General features: G+C 43.2%; 1 protein-coding gene across 4 annotated transcripts in view; it reads right to left on the bottom strand.

The window, feature by feature from the left end:
* PTPN11 (protein tyrosine phosphatase non-receptor type 11) overlaps positions 1-20,602 on the bottom strand; it is a 70,684-nt gene that overhangs the window by 19,103 nt on the left and 30,979 nt on the right. For all 4 annotated transcript variants that reach the window (XM_070769656.1, XM_070769658.1, XM_070769655.1 and 1 more), the window contains exons 5-9: positions 19,645-19,761; positions 18,893-19,006; positions 3,028-3,124; positions 781-860; positions 498-656 (exon numbers count right to left, since the gene is read on the bottom strand). In XM_070769656.1, the coding sequence (XP_070625757.1) occupies positions 498-656; positions 781-860; positions 3,028-3,124; positions 18,893-19,006; positions 19,645-19,761 (567 nt within the window). The remainder of the gene's footprint in view (positions 1-497; positions 657-780; positions 861-3,027; positions 3,125-18,892; positions 19,007-19,644; positions 19,762-20,602) is intronic.

Below are 20,602 nucleotides of genomic sequence, written 5' to 3' on the forward strand. Positions count from 1 at the left end.
GGCGGCCTCTTATAACTGCAACCAGGCAACTGGTAGGACGGAGGGTTCAGTTTTCCTTTCTACACTCAGATTAGGTGATCCTCCCCTGAAGCAGAAATTATAAAAATGTTTTAACTTGTCCATTAATTCAAGAACATCTAATGCTACTGCGGGCGGCTGCTGGAGGAAGCCTTTGTCTCACCATGACCATAACTGGCCCCAAAGGTACTCAGACGTGTTAACAACTAGCAGTGCAACAACGAGAATCCTACAAGGGAGCTCCTTGGTGGTCCAGTGGTTAGACTCCATACTTTCACTGAGGAGGGCTGGGTTTTGATCCCTGCCCAGGAAACTAGGTATAGAACACTATACCACGCAGTGTAGAAAACTATACCAGATTTCCTCCACTCCCCTTTTTCCAGAGGGTCAGTTAGAACAAGCTTAACATGTTTATTCAGTTCTTAACATGGTCAACCCAACACGTCCAATACTTCAAGAAACTATAGTACACAGTCTACCTTCCCTCTCTCCACTTCTTTCGTTGTCATGACAATCACTCGGGAGTTCTCTTGGAACACCATCCTCCAGAAGTCATTCACGGTGTTCTGCAGGCAGCCTTGTGTGGCAATGTAACTCTTTTTGGGCTTTGAGTTGTTGCATTTGGTTTCAAATTCAGGCTAGAGATTGAGAAAGAAAACAACTTCAAACGTTCGAAAATTGCTTTCATGCCATGTGGAAGGATTTAAAATACAAAAACTGGCTAGCAATATATAGTCAGAAGACACCATGAAAGCAGTTTACCATGATAATGTTTGCGTTGATGTAATCCGAAACGGGCTCATTGGGATCACCGTCATGGAGGACGACCCTGGTGTGATCGACTGGAAGAAGAAGAGACCACGGTCACAGTGTACTCAGACCCCTTCAGGACAAATCAGGTCAAATCAGCTCATCCTCAGGGAGTCCCAGTTTTATTCATTTCATGATAAAATGGTATTAAAAACTAAATCCAATGTGAGCATGATAATCTGAATATGATGCCCCCAAATGCTTTCCTTAAGGAGTATAAGGTAGCAATGTTAATTCCCTGGTTTTAATAGTGTATTGTTGATATAGAGGATATTATCTGGAGAAGCTGGGGAAAACAACGGTACACGGGAACCCTCTACGTATTTTTGCAACTTCTTGTGAGTCTAAAATTATTTCAAAACTAAAGGTTTTTTGCTTTCTTGTTGCTGTTTTTTTTTTTTTTAAAGGAAAAGTATAGGTAGACAACGTATGTCTGAGATTTGCTTCACAATAATTCAGGGAAAGAAGAGACATGTACCAGAATACAGATAAACTGGGACTTCCCTGGTGGTCCAGTGGCTAACACTCCATGCTCCCAATGCAGGGGGCCAGGTTCAATCCCTGGTCAGGGAGCTAGATCCCACATGCCACATCTAAGAGGTTGTATGCCGCAACTAAAGATCCCACGTGCTGCAACTAAGACCCGTCGCAGCCAAAATAAATAAATATTAAAAAAAAAAAGAATAGAAATGAATCAAGATTAGGCACAAGCTGACAATTGGTAGAGCTGGGTGCTAGGCATGTGTGGGTTGTGTATATTATTTTGACTACTTTCAAATATACTTTAAACTTTCTGTAATAAAAAGGATTTTTAAAAAGTGAAGTAGAATTAAATACAGTCTCCAGGCAACAAGATTCTGACAACAGTATCTACTGACCAAATTCTGTATAAAAGTACATTACTGATATAAAAATCTGAGTGTGCTTCCTAAGCAACACATTTTACACTGGGAATTAGTAATAAAGTCATATGTCTTAATACTGTTCTTTTGTTTCAGATTGCCCATCTTTAAAGAAAATGATGCTAATCAGAAGAAACATCTGCTTGGGATTTTTATGGGAGGAAAGGACAGTAATATTCTGTTTAGTACTGCATACCACTGTTCCCGTCATCTTTCCCTACATGCCCACATCTTACTAATGAGCACCATTCAGACCTCCTGAGCAGAAATGAAAACTTAAGACGTAAAGAGGATAATGCTTCCCCAAGGTCATTAGGACCATGCTGTGGCTCAGAATGATTCCCTGCAAATTCCTCTTTTTCTCTCCTCGATATTAGAAGAGCTTCCACTGTCTCCCATCCTCACTTACACATATCTATATGGATGTGATGTTCATATACACCATGTATGTGCCCATATGAACACAGAAAGAGGAAGACTATGCTCCACACACACGGGATGGGTTTACAATATATAACAAAGCAGCTCTGACCCGATGAGACATTAGAGCAAGGCTCTCCAATCTGATCATGTTCCCCAATAAACTTTAATAATAAAGTTTTTGGACATTGAAATGTATACATATTGGATGGGTCAAAAAGTTCATTCGGGTTCTTCTGTATGCTCACTATGTGGGAAAGCCAAACAAACTTTCTGGCCAATCCAATCCAATTATAGATACAAACAAGGCTTATTAAATACATTATACACATTCTGGTATCAAGCTGCATATCAGATTTTTTTTTCTTTTCTTCCTTTTTTTTTTTTGGATAAAAAATATAAATCAAGAGAAGTTCTAAATGTTTCTTCCTGGCCCACTCTGGAGACCCTGCATTAGAGCCTGGAGCTAAGAGTAGTGACTCTGGGGGTTCCAGTACCGGTTTTCCCACGCAGACCCAAGAGCCAGGGACTGCAAAGCAGGGGCACAAGCCTGGGACCCCTGAGGCTGACGATGAGACCCTGGGAGAGAGCAAGCCTTGACATGATCTCTCCTGGGCAGTCTAAATTAACAGAAGGAAACAACCACACTCTAAGCCTCCTAGTGGCAATTTCACTCTGTAAGAAGCAGCATCACAGGAACTCGATGAACGAGGCCATCAGTCTCCACCACAGCTGACTACTTTGGAAACTACTTACAATTAAAAGAAGCTAAGGCCTTGGATCTGCTGAAAAAGCACATGCCCCACCTCCCCAGAGAAGTGACAGAGACTGAGGATCAAAACCTCCAAGAGTGACTATTACAGAGATTGGTACTTACAGGGCAGGATGTTCTTATATCTATTTTTGTTTTTATTTTCTTGCCTCTGACCCTCTTTTCGGCTATAGAGAAGTTTACACTCCTGTTGTTGTAGTGTCTGGAGAGAAACAGAAGTAAATATTATTATGAATCAAAAGCTTCCCAAAAAAAGCCTGACTGAGCAGTTCTGCTTTAGGGGATTTATCCCAGGAAACGTTTAAGAGTCGTGGGCGACAGCTGTAAGAATGCTCACCTTAATGCTACATCAAGAGGGGCAGAGACACTGAAAGAGCTGCCGAAAGAAACACTTTCATTCATTCAAACAAAGGATGTTCTACAGACATTTAAGAGACAGCCTAGGAGAATATCTAATGCCTTGGAAAGATGATCAGAGTGAGTGTTAACTAAAAAGAAGGTCAAATTTTCCAAACAGTGCCTTACACAAACCCTTATGTCTGTGTGCACCTATGTATGTAAGAAATGGCAGAAGTCTGTACACCAAAAAAGTATGGGGCTTTTTTATTTTCAGCAGTAAGATTATGTTTTGTTTTGCTCGTTTTTTGCCTAAATTTTCTACAATAAATATTTATAAGAAGAGAAACTTTGGGAATTTCCTGTCAGCGCAGTGGTTAGGACTCCTCGCTCTCATTGCTGAGGGCCTGGGTTCATTCCCTGGTCGAGGAGCTAAGATAAGATCCCCCAAGTCGCCCAGTGTGCCCCCACCCTGAAAAGAGAGAGACCTTTAAAAATAAGTTATTAAGAATGAAAGCCAGTGAACGTTGGTATACAGTACCCAAATAGGAGATGTGATCCATGTTCTTGAGGACTTTGTAATCTGCCTACTTTAACCATTGATGAATTCAAAGCAACCTGAAAGTCAGTTCTCAAATCTGGATTCTGGTGGACGGTAGAAGTGGTTTATTGTGGACATGCAATCTTTGTTAGCAAAGCTTTAGAGTCCTCCTGTGCCCCAAACCTACATCAGTGCCCTGGGCAGCCAAGCCGTGTCTGCACAGACGCCCACTCCCCTGCACTCTGAGGGGAGGGGGCGCCCCTCCGTCTCCGCAGATAGAGATGGAGGAGGAGAATGCTCAGGCTCCTGAAGCGAGTGGTCAGGAAGGACACCTCTGAAGGGAAAGGAGATGGGGAGCGGAACCAGGGAAAGAAGAGCCTAAACAAAGCAGGCAACCACAGCAGAGCTGGCCCCAGGGAAGAAGGGACAACGTAAGGAAGTGGAGAGGACCAGCTGTAGAAACAGACAGGAAGGTGGACCAGCCAGGCTGAATGAAGCATTTTCAAGGATGTAGGCTTCATTTTCAGAATCACCAAAAGTGCCTCTTCAAGGAACCAATGGTTTCAGACAAGTCTCGTTTGAACAGGAAATCACAAATGGGCAAATCAAGAAAGTGAAAGGCAAACTAAAAAGAAAAAAAAAAAGTGTTACATACTAAAAATATATTTATATATGCCAAAATGATGATCCCTTAAAAGATTTCTCTACAAGGGAAGGCAGAGCCAGTATTTCCTAACACAGTGGCCCTATTATATTTCCATTTCATTTATCTGCATTTCGCAGACAGGTATGAAAGTCAGGAGTTTAAATTGCTGTTTGACTCTAGGTTTCAAAATGCAATAATTCAGCCTTGACACACAGCTCAAAACCAAAATGTTTAGCCAGCTGAAACCTGGACAGAAATAAAATACAACATACACAGAACTCTGACAATCAAACGGTCACTCAAAATTCTTCAGTGAGTTCACATACAGTAATTAGAGCCATCTGCATTCTCGGTGCTGGCATATCCTCTGATACTGCTGTTAGGAAGAAAGTTCGATCTTGATTTTTAGATAGTAAGGTGAGGTTCAAACCCTATGAACTGAATCAATCACTTAAACATCAACCAAGTGAAGAGAAACAACATCAACAAAAGCTACACGCTAGGAAATAACTAGGGGCTTGATTCAAAACAAACTTGACAGCAACGCATTCAAGTGCTCGCTTATGAACAAACCTCAAGTGACGCTTCACTTGGGAGGGCACACTGCCAGAGCAAGCTCTAGAAGCAGCAAATCGCACCCATCCCTCCCTGTTTAATCACGTCCAATTTCTCCCCCTGCCTTCGAGACGAGTGCAAGCTTCTCAGAACAACTCAGGAGACCTTCTCTTCTCTGAGTGGATGGAGGCCTGCCTCTAACCTCAGCTTCTGATTGTCCAGTCACGATCCTGACTGTCCTTCAGTGTCCTCCGGTATAAAGCAGGGTGAACCCTGACTACCTACACCACAGAGTTGGTATAGGAGTTAAGGCGCACTGTGTACACTCCAGCCACACCAAGCGTCTTGAACCCACCGTATTTCTTCAGGCCTTCATGTTCTTGCTCATGGCCTCTGCCTAGAATTCCTTTTCTCTGCCTTGAGTACCTCTGAATGTTACTTTTTGGTCATTCATTAGGACCCACCCCAAAGGCCGCCGCCTCTGGGAAGCTCTCCTAACCCATTCAGCACGACCTCCCTGTGTCTCATGATACCAGCCACGATCTGAAGCACCGCCCTCCGTGAGTGCTCCTGTCACACTGAATACAGCTACATCTTTACAACCTGTCTTTTCTATTAAAGAGCATGGACCACCCCTGTTTGCCTGTAACCAGCTCAGCATCCAGCACAAAGCAGGCCCTCAAAATGTATCTGCTGGATGGACAAATAAATACAGGAAGGGGTTGGGGGGTGGGAGGGAGACAGACAAACCACAGACCATCACTGGTGATGGCCATGAACTGCAGGCCCCACACTCAGCATCCCATGCTGACACTGTTGACCTGGCCTTCAACGTAAAGGAAAGCCACTGTAGGCAAAATATGAGATCAGCATTTCCCAATCTTTAATCATCTGAAAAGCCTATTTAAGGGAATTCCCTGACGGTCCAGTAGTTAGGACTCCAAGCTTTCACTGCCGAGGGTGCTGATTCAATCCCTCGTCAAAGAACTAAGTATCCCACAAGCTGCACAGCACAGCCAAAAACAAAAAGATAAATGAAAACAAAGAAAGGAAAGCATCTTCAAGATGCTGTCTCATCTTGGCACACTGCCTATTATATGAGTTGTTTTCTTAAACTAACCTCCACTTTTTCCCCTTTGGAAGATGTATTTCAAAAGAAAACTGCATATTACTAGCACATAAGAAAACCAGTATCACTTGCCATATATAGAAGGTAACCAGAAGAAGGAATATACTAAAAATGAAATATTGGCAAATCTTACCTAGATATTATAGCATGCCTTAAAGTGAAAGTTGCTCAGTCGTGTCCGACTCTTTACTGTCTGTGGAACTCTCCAGGCCAGAATACTGGAGTGGGTAGCCTATCCCTTCTCCAGCAGATCTTCCCTACCCAGGAATCGAACCAGAGTCTCCTGCATTGCAGGCCAATTCTTTACCAGCTGAGCTACCAGGGAAGCCCTGGTATGCCTGAGGCTTTATTTAAAAAAAAAAAAAAAGGCATACTGGCAAGTGTTAAGAAATAGATGTTGCTGCTGTGCACTAAGTCACATCTGACTCTTTTGTGACTCCATGGACTGTAGCCTGCCAGGCTCCTCTGTTCATGCGATTTCCAGGCAAGGATACTGGAGCCACTTCTTTCTACAGGGGATCGTCCTGACCCAGAGATCAAACCTGCATCTCCTGCAATGGCAGGTAGATTCTTTACCACTAAGCCACCAGGGAAGCCCAGAGCTAGATGTAAGAGGCATATTAAAACTGTACTCAGACCTTCTCCTAAGCCATGACCAAAGAAATGGATAAGGGTTAAAGTGAAAAAAAAGAGAAAACCTTCTTCATTCACTAGTTCAACCTTACTATAACAGGGCCGCTGAAAATCACCTCACACACCAAGAACACTTTGCTAGAATAACCCAGACTTCCAGGCCGAGGAAAGCCTCACCAATACCCAGCACGTGCTGGCTGGACCATCTACTCGGCTCTGGCTTCCCTCATCCTGCATTAAGTTACCAACCATCTCTTCCATGCGGATGTGAGGTTTAAACAGAACGCAAGCTGAGACAGTTTGGGCCCTGGAGTCTTCCAGAAAGGACAGGCCCAGGGGCCTTGTGTCCCTGGCTTTGCTGGGTGCTGACTGCCGGCGGCTGGCAGCTGTCATGGATTAGAACTGAGTAACTGTCATGGATTAGAACTGAGTAACCATGTGTCTCCCACTCCAGCCCTGCCCACTCCTCAGACCCCATCAGCCCATTCTCAACTATGCCTGGGGCCCACTGGCCTGAACACAATTCATTTCTCACAGTGGATGGTTGCCATCCCTCTAGAGTGAGGCTGAAAATAAAAAGAACTCAGAAGTTGTGACTTTCTGTGCTCTGCCAGCAGAGGCTCCCCAACTGCACCTGAGATTATCAGCTACCACCTGCTAAGGGGTGCTTTCTCCCCGGCACCAGGCTGGTGGACCAGGCATTGCAACCAAGCCCTGCCCCCAGGAGGTTACAATCCGTTCCAAGTTGATCTTCCATGAACTCCCTCTCAGCCGCCCCCAGGTCATCAAAAGCTGTGAATGACCTGCAGCTGACTGTCACTGTTTCTGTCCCCATTATCCACTGGGCCAGGCAGGATATCAGTGATAAGGCGTGGGACAGGCAGCTAAAAGGACAGTACAAAACTGGAGAGAAGCCCATGTGCAACCAACAACGACAAAAAACACTACAAAGCTGGGGCGCAGGCTGTAAGATATCCCATTTTCCCAAGCAATACAACCAAAGATTTGCACCCAAGGATGAACCCTCCAAAAGAACCAGAGGCTAGCTACAGTCACCTGATTACATGAGCCAAAGCTGATCAACAAAGGGATTATATCAAATGGCTAAGCCTTTATAAAAGCCATGAAGAGAAAGATAATCCCCTGATCCACACTATACATTAGGAGTGCCCAGCAGCACAACCAGTGTGGACAGAACAGGTGTTCACAGTACGGAACCATCCCTTACATGTATGGCGGTTGAACATCCATGCTCCCCACACCTGGAGCCCTGCCAGTCTCCAGCCCAAAAGCCAGGAGCAGCATTCTCAGTCTCTGTGATGATCGAAAGAGACCTCCCGAAACACCCCCTCACAGACTTCCAAAGCCCTCTGATTAAAGACCACTGGAACTGGCTCTTGAACAGAATGTCATGAATGCAAGTGGAAAAACAGGATCAAGGAAAGACACACACACGACAAATGAATGGGCAGAGCCAGGCAGCCCCACGCGCCAGGACAAGGCCTGAGAACCATTTGTCCTCACTGCTCTGAGCAACCGGGACTAATTGCTAAGGGGGAAAAAAAAATAATGCCATTAACCATTAGGGACAGACCAAGTTGTACAGTTACTTTATTTTTTTAATTCTAATTATTGTTTATTATTATTATTTTTTGGCTGCACTGAGTCTTCGTTGCAGCATGCAGGCTTTCTCCAGTTGTGGAGTATGGGCTCTTGAGCACGCGGGATCAGCAGTCCTGATGCACGAGCTCTCTGGTTGTGGCATGCAGACTTCTCTAGCTGCAATGCATGGGCTTAGTTGCTGTGAGACATGTGGGCTGTGGCATCTCAGTTCCCTGACCAGGGATCAAACCTGCATCCCCTGCATTGGAAGGTGGATTCTTAACCACTGGACCACCAGGGAAGTCCCAGCAGTTACTTTATTTTTAAAAACAAAGCTACCAGGGGAGGAAACAAGAATAACAAAGTATTGCTAAGTGTTACTGCTGAATGTTGGGAAAAAGAAGGTTCATCATCCTATTTTCTCAACTTCGGGGTGTGCGAAAACATCAATAATAAAAGAAGGTTTTTATAAATTGTAAAAAAGAAAAACAGAAATGTAAAAGTTGCTATTAACTCTCCTGCTACCTATGCACGGCTGGCCTCCTGAAGGAAAGAGAGAAGGCTGAGAAGGGCTGCTGGGCTGCTGGCCTCTCTGATTTGGGGCCACAAATAATAAGACAGTGGTAACCATGTGGGCAGGCTCCACATGGGCAGGTCTTCTTTCCTGTCTGAATGAACTTCTGTTTCCCTTTGGCATCTGCCCTCTGCAAAGAGGAACACTGGAATTCTCACTCTGTCCTCTTTACTGCAAACTCTGCAATGTTACCAGGCACCACTAGCGGGTAAAAGCCCCCACTTCCAGATGCTACGCGGCCTGGCCTTTTACCACTTCCTCACAGTGGAGTCTAGCGGTTAGTCCCAAATGAGTCCACGGCAACCTCGAGAAATGAAGGGGCTGATGGGGCTGATGGAGTCTCTCATGGTCAGAGAAGGTCCGCACTGATGGACAAGCTCTGACAAAGCACCATGAATAGACAAAACCAACCTAAGATCTGGTTCCTTTGCAGGTGCATGTTGTAAGTCAAGTCATCACCTTCCTCCAACAAGGGGAAGAATAAGTGGAAAAACACATTTAGAAGACACAGTTCCCAGATGAGAACAGGACCTGACACAGGAAATAGCAGCCCACAGCACAAGACAAATCCATCTTTAATAATCTGTCATTCAGTGTGCAATGAATTAGGTGATGTGGAACTTTGGGAGTGAGATTCATGAAAATGAAGGGAAGGTGGTTTCTGAGAGGAGCTGAGGCTTGAGGTAAGTGAGGGGTGAGGCAGAGGCAGAGCACAAGGAAGAAGAGAAGATCTCCCAGCAAGGTAGGGATGTGAGCAAAGGTGGCTAAGAGGCCAGAGCTAGTGACCTTAGAGTTGGGGGGAAGGAAACTGGTCAGAGTCTGAAGTTGTGCTGTCAGGGGTGGAGAATGAGGTCAGGCGGGGAGCTAGGGGGCTTTGGGAACTGGGCAGGAGATCTTCAACAGCTGAGCAGCACAGTGCAGTGGACTTGGAGTCAGAAGTTCTGGAAGTTCAAACCACAGCCAGCTATTTGCCCACCACATCCTTGGGGACAGCTTTCTCCCTTTCTTCCAGGTGCTTCGTCTTCAGAATGAAAATGCTATACCTCTGGTGGGACATCGGGAGCCACTGCAGGTATGTAAGCAGAAGAGTGATGGGAGAAATGCTGGGAGCAGATGAGCACGAAGGGTGAATGGAAGGGCAGAGGTCAAGGGTAAAAGAGCAGCTGGGGTCCTGTGGGGCGATGAGCACCTACAGCCCTAGCATCAGGTGAGACTCCTATCTCTGCCGCTGCCCGCCTGGGTGGTCCTGGAGAGTTGCCCTGATCACAGAGCATCCAGGGACACAAGATCTACCTCCCTCAAAAGATCTGGGGACACAATGAGATGACTTCCTTAGCCCACAGCGCAGCACTAAACAGACCATAAATGCTGGCTTGCTTCCTTCCTTCCTCTAAAAACAGAAAGACAACTAGGAAAGGAAAATCAACCGGACCTGGTGCATGACAATGAGAGAAAGAGGAGAAAGACGAGTTAAGGGATGCTCCGAAGATTCTAGCATACAGGGTCAGAGAATATACAGGACAACCACCAGAGATGGAGATGTAAAAACGGATAGTTGGTTTGAAGGCAAAAATCAAATAAAAGGTCTGGTTGTGAATGCTTGAATCTGAAGAGACGTGAAAGCCAAGAAGTGTGGAAGGCACAAATCAAAAGGTAAAACCAGAGACTGGAAGCCACTTGGGGTAATCAGGCTGGGGTGAAAATGGACATGCTCTCAGTGAAGAGAGAAGCCAGAAGAGCAGAGGGCTCAGGACACGTCTTGGAGAACTAGCAGAGTTAACTGGTCAGGAGAAGAGAGAGCAGTGAACACCAAGAAGGGCACACGGGATGGGAAGAAGGAATAAAGCAGGCACATGCTGCTATCAGAGAAATGAGAAGATGGTGGGAAAGAGAGGCTGGACAGCTGTTCCAAGACTGGCTCATGGGTGAAAAAGGCCAGAGAAAAGACTATTTTTTTAATCACAATTAAGAAAACCTTTGGTGGGACCTCCCTGGTGGTCCAGTGGTTAAGAATCTGCCTTCCAATGTGGGGGACACGGGTTCAATCCCTGGCTGGGAAACTAAGATCCCATGTGCTACAAGGCAGCCAAGCCTGCATGTTGCAACTGGAGAGACTATGCACCACAATGACTGAGCCGTGTGTCACAATGAAGCCCAAGCACAGCCCCCCAAAAAAGAAAGAAAGCAAGCCACTGGTGTCTTCTGAAAGTGTTATTTCAATATACTGGGGACGGTCACATTCCAAGGTTAAGGAAGAAAGGGGCTAAGAAGGAATGGAGCCCACAACACAGGCCCACTAGATGGAGAAGACAGAAGGACAACCACAGGTGTAGAAAGCACCAAGGGTGTTCAAAAGCAAAGGGGAAGGTTAAGCAGAGATGTCAAAGTACCTGGAAGTACCTCAGGTTCTTCAATTCTCTGTAAAGATGTCAGACAGCTCCAGCAAATGAAAACATTCCTAAAGAGAAAAACCTGGCACTGGAGAGGCGCAGAACAAAAGCAGGAGGGGAGGGAGGATGAAAGAGAAAGAGTTCAAAGGAAACAAAGGAATTTCTCCAGAATGAAGCTTGTGGAATAGACCCCCCTAGCCACTGTGATGCTCTGCCTGCAGGAAGATAGCAGCTGGGAGCTCGGGCCTGGATGGAAAACCCTGATGACAGCTGCAAGGCTGCCATCCTAGGGCATTTTTAAGCACGAGGCTGGAGCCCTGGTTGGGGGCTGTTGTTCAACACGGGTTTGCTTAGTCACCCAGCAGAAGATTTCCGCTAGAGATCACCAGCAAGAATCATTATTTGAGGCACAGCTTTGGGGTGCAGTTAAAAGTCTTGTCTCCATAAAAACCTAACCACCTCCAAGGAGAATTTATAGCTCCCCTGAGCGGATGTAATCACTTTAAAGAAATCAAACCAGACTGTGGGTTTGAAGATAGGCACGAGCTCCTTCCGGAGACACGCTGGCTGGCAGAGCTTCTGGCAGAATCCAGGACATCTGTGTGGCTGTCAGCGAACTGCCTGCAATGCCCATGCAAACGGAGAACAGTTTCAGACCATGACAGGGAAGAGAGGCTTGTGTATAATGGAAGAAGGATGGGTTTTGAAGAAAAACCAAAATACTGAGGAAAACAAGCTTTAAAGTGCTTTGGAAAACAGAACCCCAGTGAAGAAGATGTGCCGGGTTTATCCGTGTGTATTTTTTTTTAAGTCAGAAAGTTCATAACTGAAATCTCTGAAATTCATTACTGCGATCCTGAATGACATCGTTTTAACCAAGTTTGTAGAGAGGCTGCAGGGACTAAAATGTGCATTCACCAAGCCTCCAACAGGGACTCCAAATGAAAAGTGCATAAGAATAAAGAGGGACATGTCAAAGCAAAGCCTGGAACATTCCTCCATACTTTTTAAGTGTCAGAGAGCTGTTCCCTATTGAATATAAGCAAAGGGTCCAAAGCCAATACAGTGTCTCTTGCTACTGAAAACAGCTCACACTTGACACAACACAAAACATACGTTGTACCTACTGTGTGCCAGGCGCTTTGCTGGATTCTGGGGCTACAGTGAACAAAACAAAACAAAACAAAAAGGACTACCTGTCTTTGCAGGGCCACAGACTCACCTGGACTATTTTCTTAGATAATATGCATACAGCAGACATAAAACAGCAGGGTTGAAGTGTATCTATTTGTTCACCAACACTTTCATTTGAACAAAACCATAACGGATAATGGGCTTCCCAGGTGGTGCTAGTGGTAAAGAACCCACCTACCAATGCAGGGTTCATGCTTCTGAGCTGTTGTGCTGGAGAAGACCCTTGAGAATCCCTTGGACTGCAAGGAGATCAAATCAGTCAATCCTAAAGGAAATCAGTCCTGAATGTTCATTGGAAGGACTGATGCTGAAGCTGAAACTCCAATACTTTGGCCACCTGATGCGAAGAACTGACTCACTGGAAAAGACCCTGATGCTGGGCAAGACTGAAGGCAGGACGAGAAAGGGACAACAGAGGATAAGATGGTTGGATGGTACCACTGACTCGATGGAAATGAGTTTGAACAAGCTCTGGGAGCTGGTGATGGGACAGGGAAGCCTGGTGTGCTGCAGTCCACGGGGTCACAAAGAGTCAGACACAACTGAGCAACTAATGTGAACTGAACCAATGAAGGAGATGTAAGAGAAGCAGGTTTGATCCCTGGGTCAGGAAGATCCCCTGGAGGAGGAAATGGCAACCCATTTCCCAACCCATTCTTGCCTGGAGAATCCCATGGACAGAGGAGCCTGGCCGGCTACAGTCTACGGGGTCACAAAGAGTCAGACACGACTGAAGCAACTTAGCATGCACGATGCACAAGTGGTGAATTCAGGTTTCAGGTCACTTGCACATCACAGGGACAAAACAGCAGGATCATAACCTACCTGTTCATTTATTTAGTGTCAGTCTCATTTTAATAGAACTTTAGTTCATTTCACCGAATCTAGAAATATTGGTCCACCTCTTCGCAGTCATGACCAGAGATATGCAAGAGACACAAAATGTTTACAGAAAAGGGCAATCTCATTTTATCACAGTAAATGTGGTTAAAAAAAAAAAAGTGGGGGAGAAAGAAAAAAAGACAGAGAATCTACAGGGAAAAAAATCAAAGCTTGGGTTTGCAACATTTTGATCACACCACATGACCTAGAAGAAAACCATCAATCTGAATTTATTTCAGGAGCAAAGGAGGAAAGAACCAAAGAGTTTCAGAAGAGACTTTGTATATTTTAAGATGCATCAAAATCGGAAGTAATTTGTAAGTGTCTTCTGGGGAGAAATAGCTGAAAGAACACGCAGAATTTTACAGAAAACCAGAAGCCTGGCATACAGACAAACAAAATGTACCTATCGGAGCTAAATTCTCAATGGCACTGCAATTTAGAGCTCTGGTTGACTTTAAAGACCATAGAACACACAGTAAGAAGGAACTGATCCCAAATTTATCATCTTCTGGGGAAAAAACTAAGATACAACCACTAAAATAATAACGCCTTGCTGTTGGATCAAGCTTTTCCTTCAGAGGACTTAGATTTTAATGAGTCTCTGCTTCCACAGACCTAAGTTCTTCTATAATGGTTCGCTCTGTTCCCAGCCTTATTCCCCTGGCCCCAACTTTAAAGGGCATTAAAAAAAAAAAAAAATTGACTGGATTCAAGCAGCAGGTACATAAGAGATCTAGAAAGCAGGCCACCAGCTGTTTGGATCTAGCTTCAGTTTAAATGAAACGATAATGCCCTGACTGCCTGACAATTCATCACCCCAGCCTGACCTCTGAAGAGGATATAGGAGAGTTCAGACATGATCTTGTTTCTCTCCCACTTCCCCTGAAAGCCAGCTCAGTTCTGCCTCATTTTGCTGTTAATAATGTATACAAGATGAACTGAATTTGACATGTCACGGAGTGAAACCATCCGGTGAGCATCTAGAGTCAACCTTCTTTCCATGGCCAGAAAAGTCAGGTTAGGCACTTTCCTTCTAAGTTCTTATCTTGACCCTACCAATGGGATCATGAAAAACTCCCTACTGCCACAAGCGGCAGGAAGGACTTAGTTTCTTTAAGTACTGCCTAAGTGAACTTAACGAATCCACCACTGCACCAGATACCCAATTGGCTGCTATAATTTCTTAAAAGTTCATAGTCACTTTACAGTTTCCCTGGTGGCTCAGTGGTAAGAATCTGCCTGCCAGTGTAGAAGACACAAGAGACACAGGTTTGACCCCTGAGGTAGGAAGATTCCCTGGAGAAGGAAATGGCAACCCACTCCAGCATTCTTACCTGGAAAATCCCATGGACAGAGGAGCCTGGCGGGGTAGAGTCCATGGGCTCGCAAAAAGTCAGACACGACTGAGAGACTAAGCACGCACACACGGTCACATTTTATAGGAAAAGTGGTTGATGCAAATGACTGCCCCAGTTATTTTAAAAGGTAACATAAAAATGGGTCTAGATTACAAAATTACTCACCATTTACTTCTTATAATTATTTCTTATATTTACCAAAAAGATTTGATATTTTAAAATTTTAATTAAAAACAGTACTTTTCAGACTGTAAATATGCTAACCAAAATCATGCAGGATAGATAATAAAGATTAAAGATGAGTAGGGAGTTTCCTAGGAGTCTAGTGCTTAGGTTTCAGAGCTTTCATTGCTGTGGCCCAGTTCAATCCCTGATCAGGGACCTGAGATCTAGCAAGCCATGTGGCACGGCCAAAAAAGAATAAAGATGAGTAACAACCATCACTTTTTTTTTAAATACAGAACACCAAAAAAAAAAAAAAAAAGTTAATATTAACAATAATCCGCGAAAATAGAGAAACAAGCATGCACAAGGCTATCCATTGTATCTTCTTTCATTTGCAAACTATCCAAATGCTGATCAATAAGCTGAATAAACTATGGTACATCCCCACAATGGAGTAGTATGCAGTAAAAATGAATGAAGATTATCTGTAGACACTACTGTCCGATGGGTCTCCAGTGTAACAAAAAGACAATGCTGGAAAAAAAGGGTGTAAAATATTGCTACTATTTATCCATGAAAGGATGGGTTATGAAATTACAGATACATATTTGCTTATGCTTTTTGAAAGGCAATGATAAGCTATAATTTTTTTAAAGGGCTATACATATAAGGAGGAAAAGATGGGAATAGAAGGTAGACTTCTTTGAATGTATTTTTTTATATCTGACTTTAGAATCAAAGGTAATATTTTATATAATTATAAATAAAATTTTATAGAAAGAAATTTCTGAAATTCAAATATAAAGTGAAACAACCTAACTGTATATCCAGTTAGAAAATAACCATATACAAAAGAGACACTGATGTATAGAACAGTCTTATGGACTCTGTTGGAGAGGGAGAGGGTGGGAAGATTTGGGAGAATGCATTGCAACATGTATAATATCATGTATGAAAGGAGTTGCCAGTCCAGGTTCGATGCACGATACTGGATGCTTGGGGCTGGTGCACTGGGACGACCCAGAGGGATGGTATGGGGAGGGAGGAGGGAGGAGGGTTCAGGATGGGGAACACATGTATACCTGTGGTGGATTCATTTCAATATTAGGCAAAACTAATACAATATTGTAAAGTTTAAAAATAAAATAAAATTAAAAAAAAAAGAAAATAACCATATAGAGAAGAACTATTACAAATGAATTGAAAGGACAGTAACTTGACTCTATTTCTCTGAAGGAACTACCGTAAGGATTGAAAAATAAAAGCTAGGAAAACAAACTGTTTTCAGTAATCATATTATTACAGGCAGTGGAAGTCTTATAATTCTGAGCCCTAAATTTGAATTGGAAATTTCATCTGGACTTAAAATAAGTTATTTCAAGAAAATAACTTTTTCTAGCTCCACCCATTGAGAAGGCAATAACCAACCTTATAGCAATAAGCACTTCTGGCTCCTGGACTATAGTCTCTAAATACCACTTCCCAAGAAAGGAAGGACGAGAAGGAAGGGAAAAAAGGGAGGAAAGAGAGAAGCTAATTCACTCCTCAGAGAAATGACTGATTCCAGTTCTGACATGGGAAATGTATTACCCTGTAACAATTTATTAAACCAGAAAGTAAGGAATCTAGAAAAAATTACTAGAGTTGTACAGGAAGGCATAGAAGCCACTTGTAGAAGCTCCCAGTGCCCAAAGCTAAAATAATTTGAGCAGCAGAAATGATAATACTGTAAGCAGACGCACTCTGAATGTGTTAAAATTCATGAGTAGGGCTCCTCTGGTAGTCCAGTGGTTAAGAACCCGCTTTGTGATGCAGTGGACACCAGTTCGATCCCTGGTCTGGGAGGATCTCACATGCTGCGGAGTGATTAGGCCCATATGCCCACAACCACTAAGCCCCCAGCCTGTGAGCCATGACTACTGAAGTCTGTGTACCTGGAGCCCATGCTGCATGATGAGAGAAGCCACTACACTGAGAAGCCTGCACACCGCAACTGGAGAGCAGCCTCTGCTCGTCACAACTAGAGAAAGACCGTGCACAGCAATGGAAGACCCAGCACAGACATGATAAATAAATAATAGAAATCAAAATGTAAGGTACCAATGCAAAAATAAAGTAAAAACAAAGAAGTACAAAATGTGTTTAAAAATCCATGAGCACATATTGATAACAAAATTTTTTTTGGAGAATGCTATTTTGAAAACTACTTAGTAAAAAGGAAGAGAATCAAATATCTTGTCTTTGGTGACAAGCACCTCCTGACACACCAACATATATGCAGTCCTGCTGAAGAAAAACTGGATCTGACAAACCTTCTAGAGAGACCAACCTAAAAAAAATACAGGGAACTTCCCTGGGGGTCCAGTGGTTAAGACTCTGTGCTCCCAGTGCAGGGTGCATGGGTTGGATCCCTGCTTGGGGAGTGAAGATCCCACATGCCACGCAGCGCAGCCAAGAAAGAAAGAAGGTGGGGTGGGGGTGCTAGCCTGTTCTTAGAGCCTCCCACAGGAGAACATTCAGAGGCTTAGGATTTTAAATCAGAGATCCAGGGGGAACTTATTTGAAAAATGATCCAACAGCAACAACAAGAGACAACTAGTATAATGAGAACAATAACTACTATTTGATGAATCTTCATTATAAGTGGAGTGGAGTGTAAAAAGACTGTCCAGCTAACAATGATTGTTAATGTTGGGGACAGGTATATACTGCTACAATCAGATGATTCTCTCTGCATTTGTATATATTCGAAATTTTACATAATAAAAAGTTTTTTTTGAAAAATAGGTTTTTCACTCAAACTCTGATGTAAGATTTCTGAACTTTCTGTACTTATCCATCTCTCAACTCAAAGCTCCTTAAAGACAAAACCCTGTCCATCTTGAGGGTGTCCTTGGTGACTAACCCAATGCTGGTATAAAGGAATAAACATGAGGTCAAGTCCCTGGTCAGGAACACTGAGCAAAGACCATGACTGTTCTATTCTGTACCCATCCTCAGTGCTGCATTCAATCAATATTCGTGGTACAGAAAGTTGGACAATTTACTCAGCCTCTCTGAGCCTGAAGGCTCCTCCCTCATCTGTAAAATGGAAATAATATCCCGCCAAGGTGATCTGACATATGGCGGTTAAAAAGGACTCCATGTGGCCATTTACTCGTTCATTCATTCCACAAATATTTATGAATCCTGAAGTCCTACAAAAAGTATGGAATGATCATTCCCATAAACAGAATAACAATAATATAATAACATAAATATTAGCTACATGTAAATACTCATTCAACAAACATTTATGGAGCTGCTGCTGGTTACTAGGCATGCTGCTTAAAGGTAACTATGAAGATGGATACAGCACACACACACAAAATTGTTTTTAAGGGCGTTTTCTGTCAAAGGGATGAAAAGGGAGAGAACCAGGTTACAATGGTGACACATTTCACTGCAACAGGAACACAGCCCACTGTGGACATTCTCCTACCCAAGCTGGTTTCAGGAAAGAAATCAGTTAATCTCTGAAAAGGTATAAACTTCCAGATTATACCTTATAAAAGGTAGAAGCTCCCAGACTAAAGCTACCTTGAGCTGTCTTTTACTTATTCGCTGCAGTAAAGCTATATATTCTTCCTAAAGACCCCAGCCAATGCTGGAAATCTTCCAAAGAATTAGGTACTTTTGTGTTTCTGGGATTTTGCCAGCGGTCCAAACCAAAAGAGCCAATCCATGAGCCAAATGGCTCATTCATTTAATATTAACTGCCAACTCCTTTCTCCTAGAACATAACGCCAACTCTTTTGAAAAAGCCCCCTCAGCAACTTGCTCCATGTCAATCAACGACCAAATTAAGAAGAGCTGCAGATCCAAGTGAGTCTTTTGGAGATCTAATCCCAAACATAAGACTTCCCTTCCACTAAGAACAGGACTTAATAAATCATGTAAAAAAATTTTTTTTCATAACTTACCTCAAATTCTTCCCAAAAGCCTTGTTTGACTTTATCTGTGGTCTCAGCTAATTTGCTTAGTTCTCGAACCCGACTTTCTATTTCAGCAGCATTGATACGAGTTGTGTTGAGGGGCTAATCAAATTCAGCAGTCAGTGCAAAAACAAGAAAGTATTACAGAAAAAAGTGTCAATGCAAAAAAAAAAAAAAGACTTCTCTGTTGGCATTCATAAAAGCAAGGACAGGAAGTTCACAGTATTCACAATAAAAGTTTTCAAATAGAGTTTCACTTTCCTTTCTGTTCGGTCAGGAATCTTCACATACTTTACTCTGCTGATATAAATTCGAAGCTATTTTTCTTTATAAATAGACCACATGTTAGAGATGATGTCATTTGCCACTAAGTAATGAGTGAGTTTTAAAATAGCAATAACTCCCAAGTGAAAAGCAATGATCACCTAAAGATAACCAAAGCTGGATTTACAATGAAAACTTTATCAAAACTTTGCTTTAAAACTCCATAAGGCCTTTTGAATTATATATGAAGACAGTCATGAAAATGATGTACTGTCTAGAATTTGTTTACAAATACTAAGGAAGAAGGTAGTGAGTGGACTAATAAATGAAACAAGACTTGATGAGTTGATATAATTGAAGCTGGGTGATGGGTATGTGGAGGTTTATGATACTATTCTACTTCCATCTGGAATATTTTATGTTGGGACTTCTTTAATTGTATAAGGAGGTGGAGTTTAGCTGTCCAATAAGCTTACCTGCTTGAGTTGTAGTACTGTGCCCAATGTTTCTACCATAGGATTCTTCTTGTAATGCTCCACGAGGTCTGTCAAAGAATCAAACCGCTCTCCTCCACCAACATCATATTTCAGTTCCTTTCATGACGAAAAACAAAAAAAAATTACGCTCATGACCTTTATGTTAAATGACTGCTTTTCCCAACTCAAGTACAGAGACTAACCCTCCCCCGACTTGGTAGCCTTGAAAACCAATAGCTTCATAACCGCAGTAGCTGGGCAAACAAAGCAGCTTAGCACAACTGGAGTAGACAAGATGAAACTGGAACACTGTCCAGACCAATCCCCAGAGAATTATCACTATCTGATCTGTTTAGCAGCGCCCTGTTTTCAGAGCTTGTCTTTGAACCTGACTTAGAGCCTATTTAGCCCTGCCTTCAGGGGATCTCCCCAAAACAATCGGCAGCAACTGTTTAGTATCACAGCTGCCTAAGGCAGCAATACCAGTCAGTGTTTTATAAGAGACTGAGCAAAAACTTAAAAGGAAAATCCAGGCAACGTCCATAGCGGGCTCTGAAAACCTCCAACACACTCTTGAGAATCTAGAAGGACATGTGCATGTGCAGGGCTATGTGAAGTTCAGGAAAGATCCAAAAAGGCCCTAATCTTTACCTCTGGCTGATTCTGAGGTTGTGTGCAACCAGGAAGTGAAGGCTAAGGCTGAGTTTTAAGGTACCAGAACACTAAAGGCAGACATGCCCCAACACACACACAAACACACACACAGAGCCATGCTGGCAAAGTCTGGGAGATTTAATGTTTCAAGGCATTTAAGGAAATCTGTGTCCACCCATCAGGTGATCACTATGCTACCCAAGCAGAGATATCAGTGGCCACACATGACAAAGAATACAGGAAAGTCAATAAACATACAAACAGCATCAACTATAGGAACGATAAAAAGCAGCAACAACAAACC

The sequence above is a fragment of the Bos indicus genome, chromosome 17 (assembly GCF_029378745.1).
Source record: "Bos indicus isolate NIAB-ARS_2022 breed Sahiwal x Tharparkar chromosome 17, NIAB-ARS_B.indTharparkar_mat_pri_1.0, whole genome shotgun sequence".
NCBI classification, from domain to species: domain Eukaryota; kingdom Metazoa; phylum Chordata; class Mammalia; order Artiodactyla; family Bovidae; genus Bos; species Bos indicus.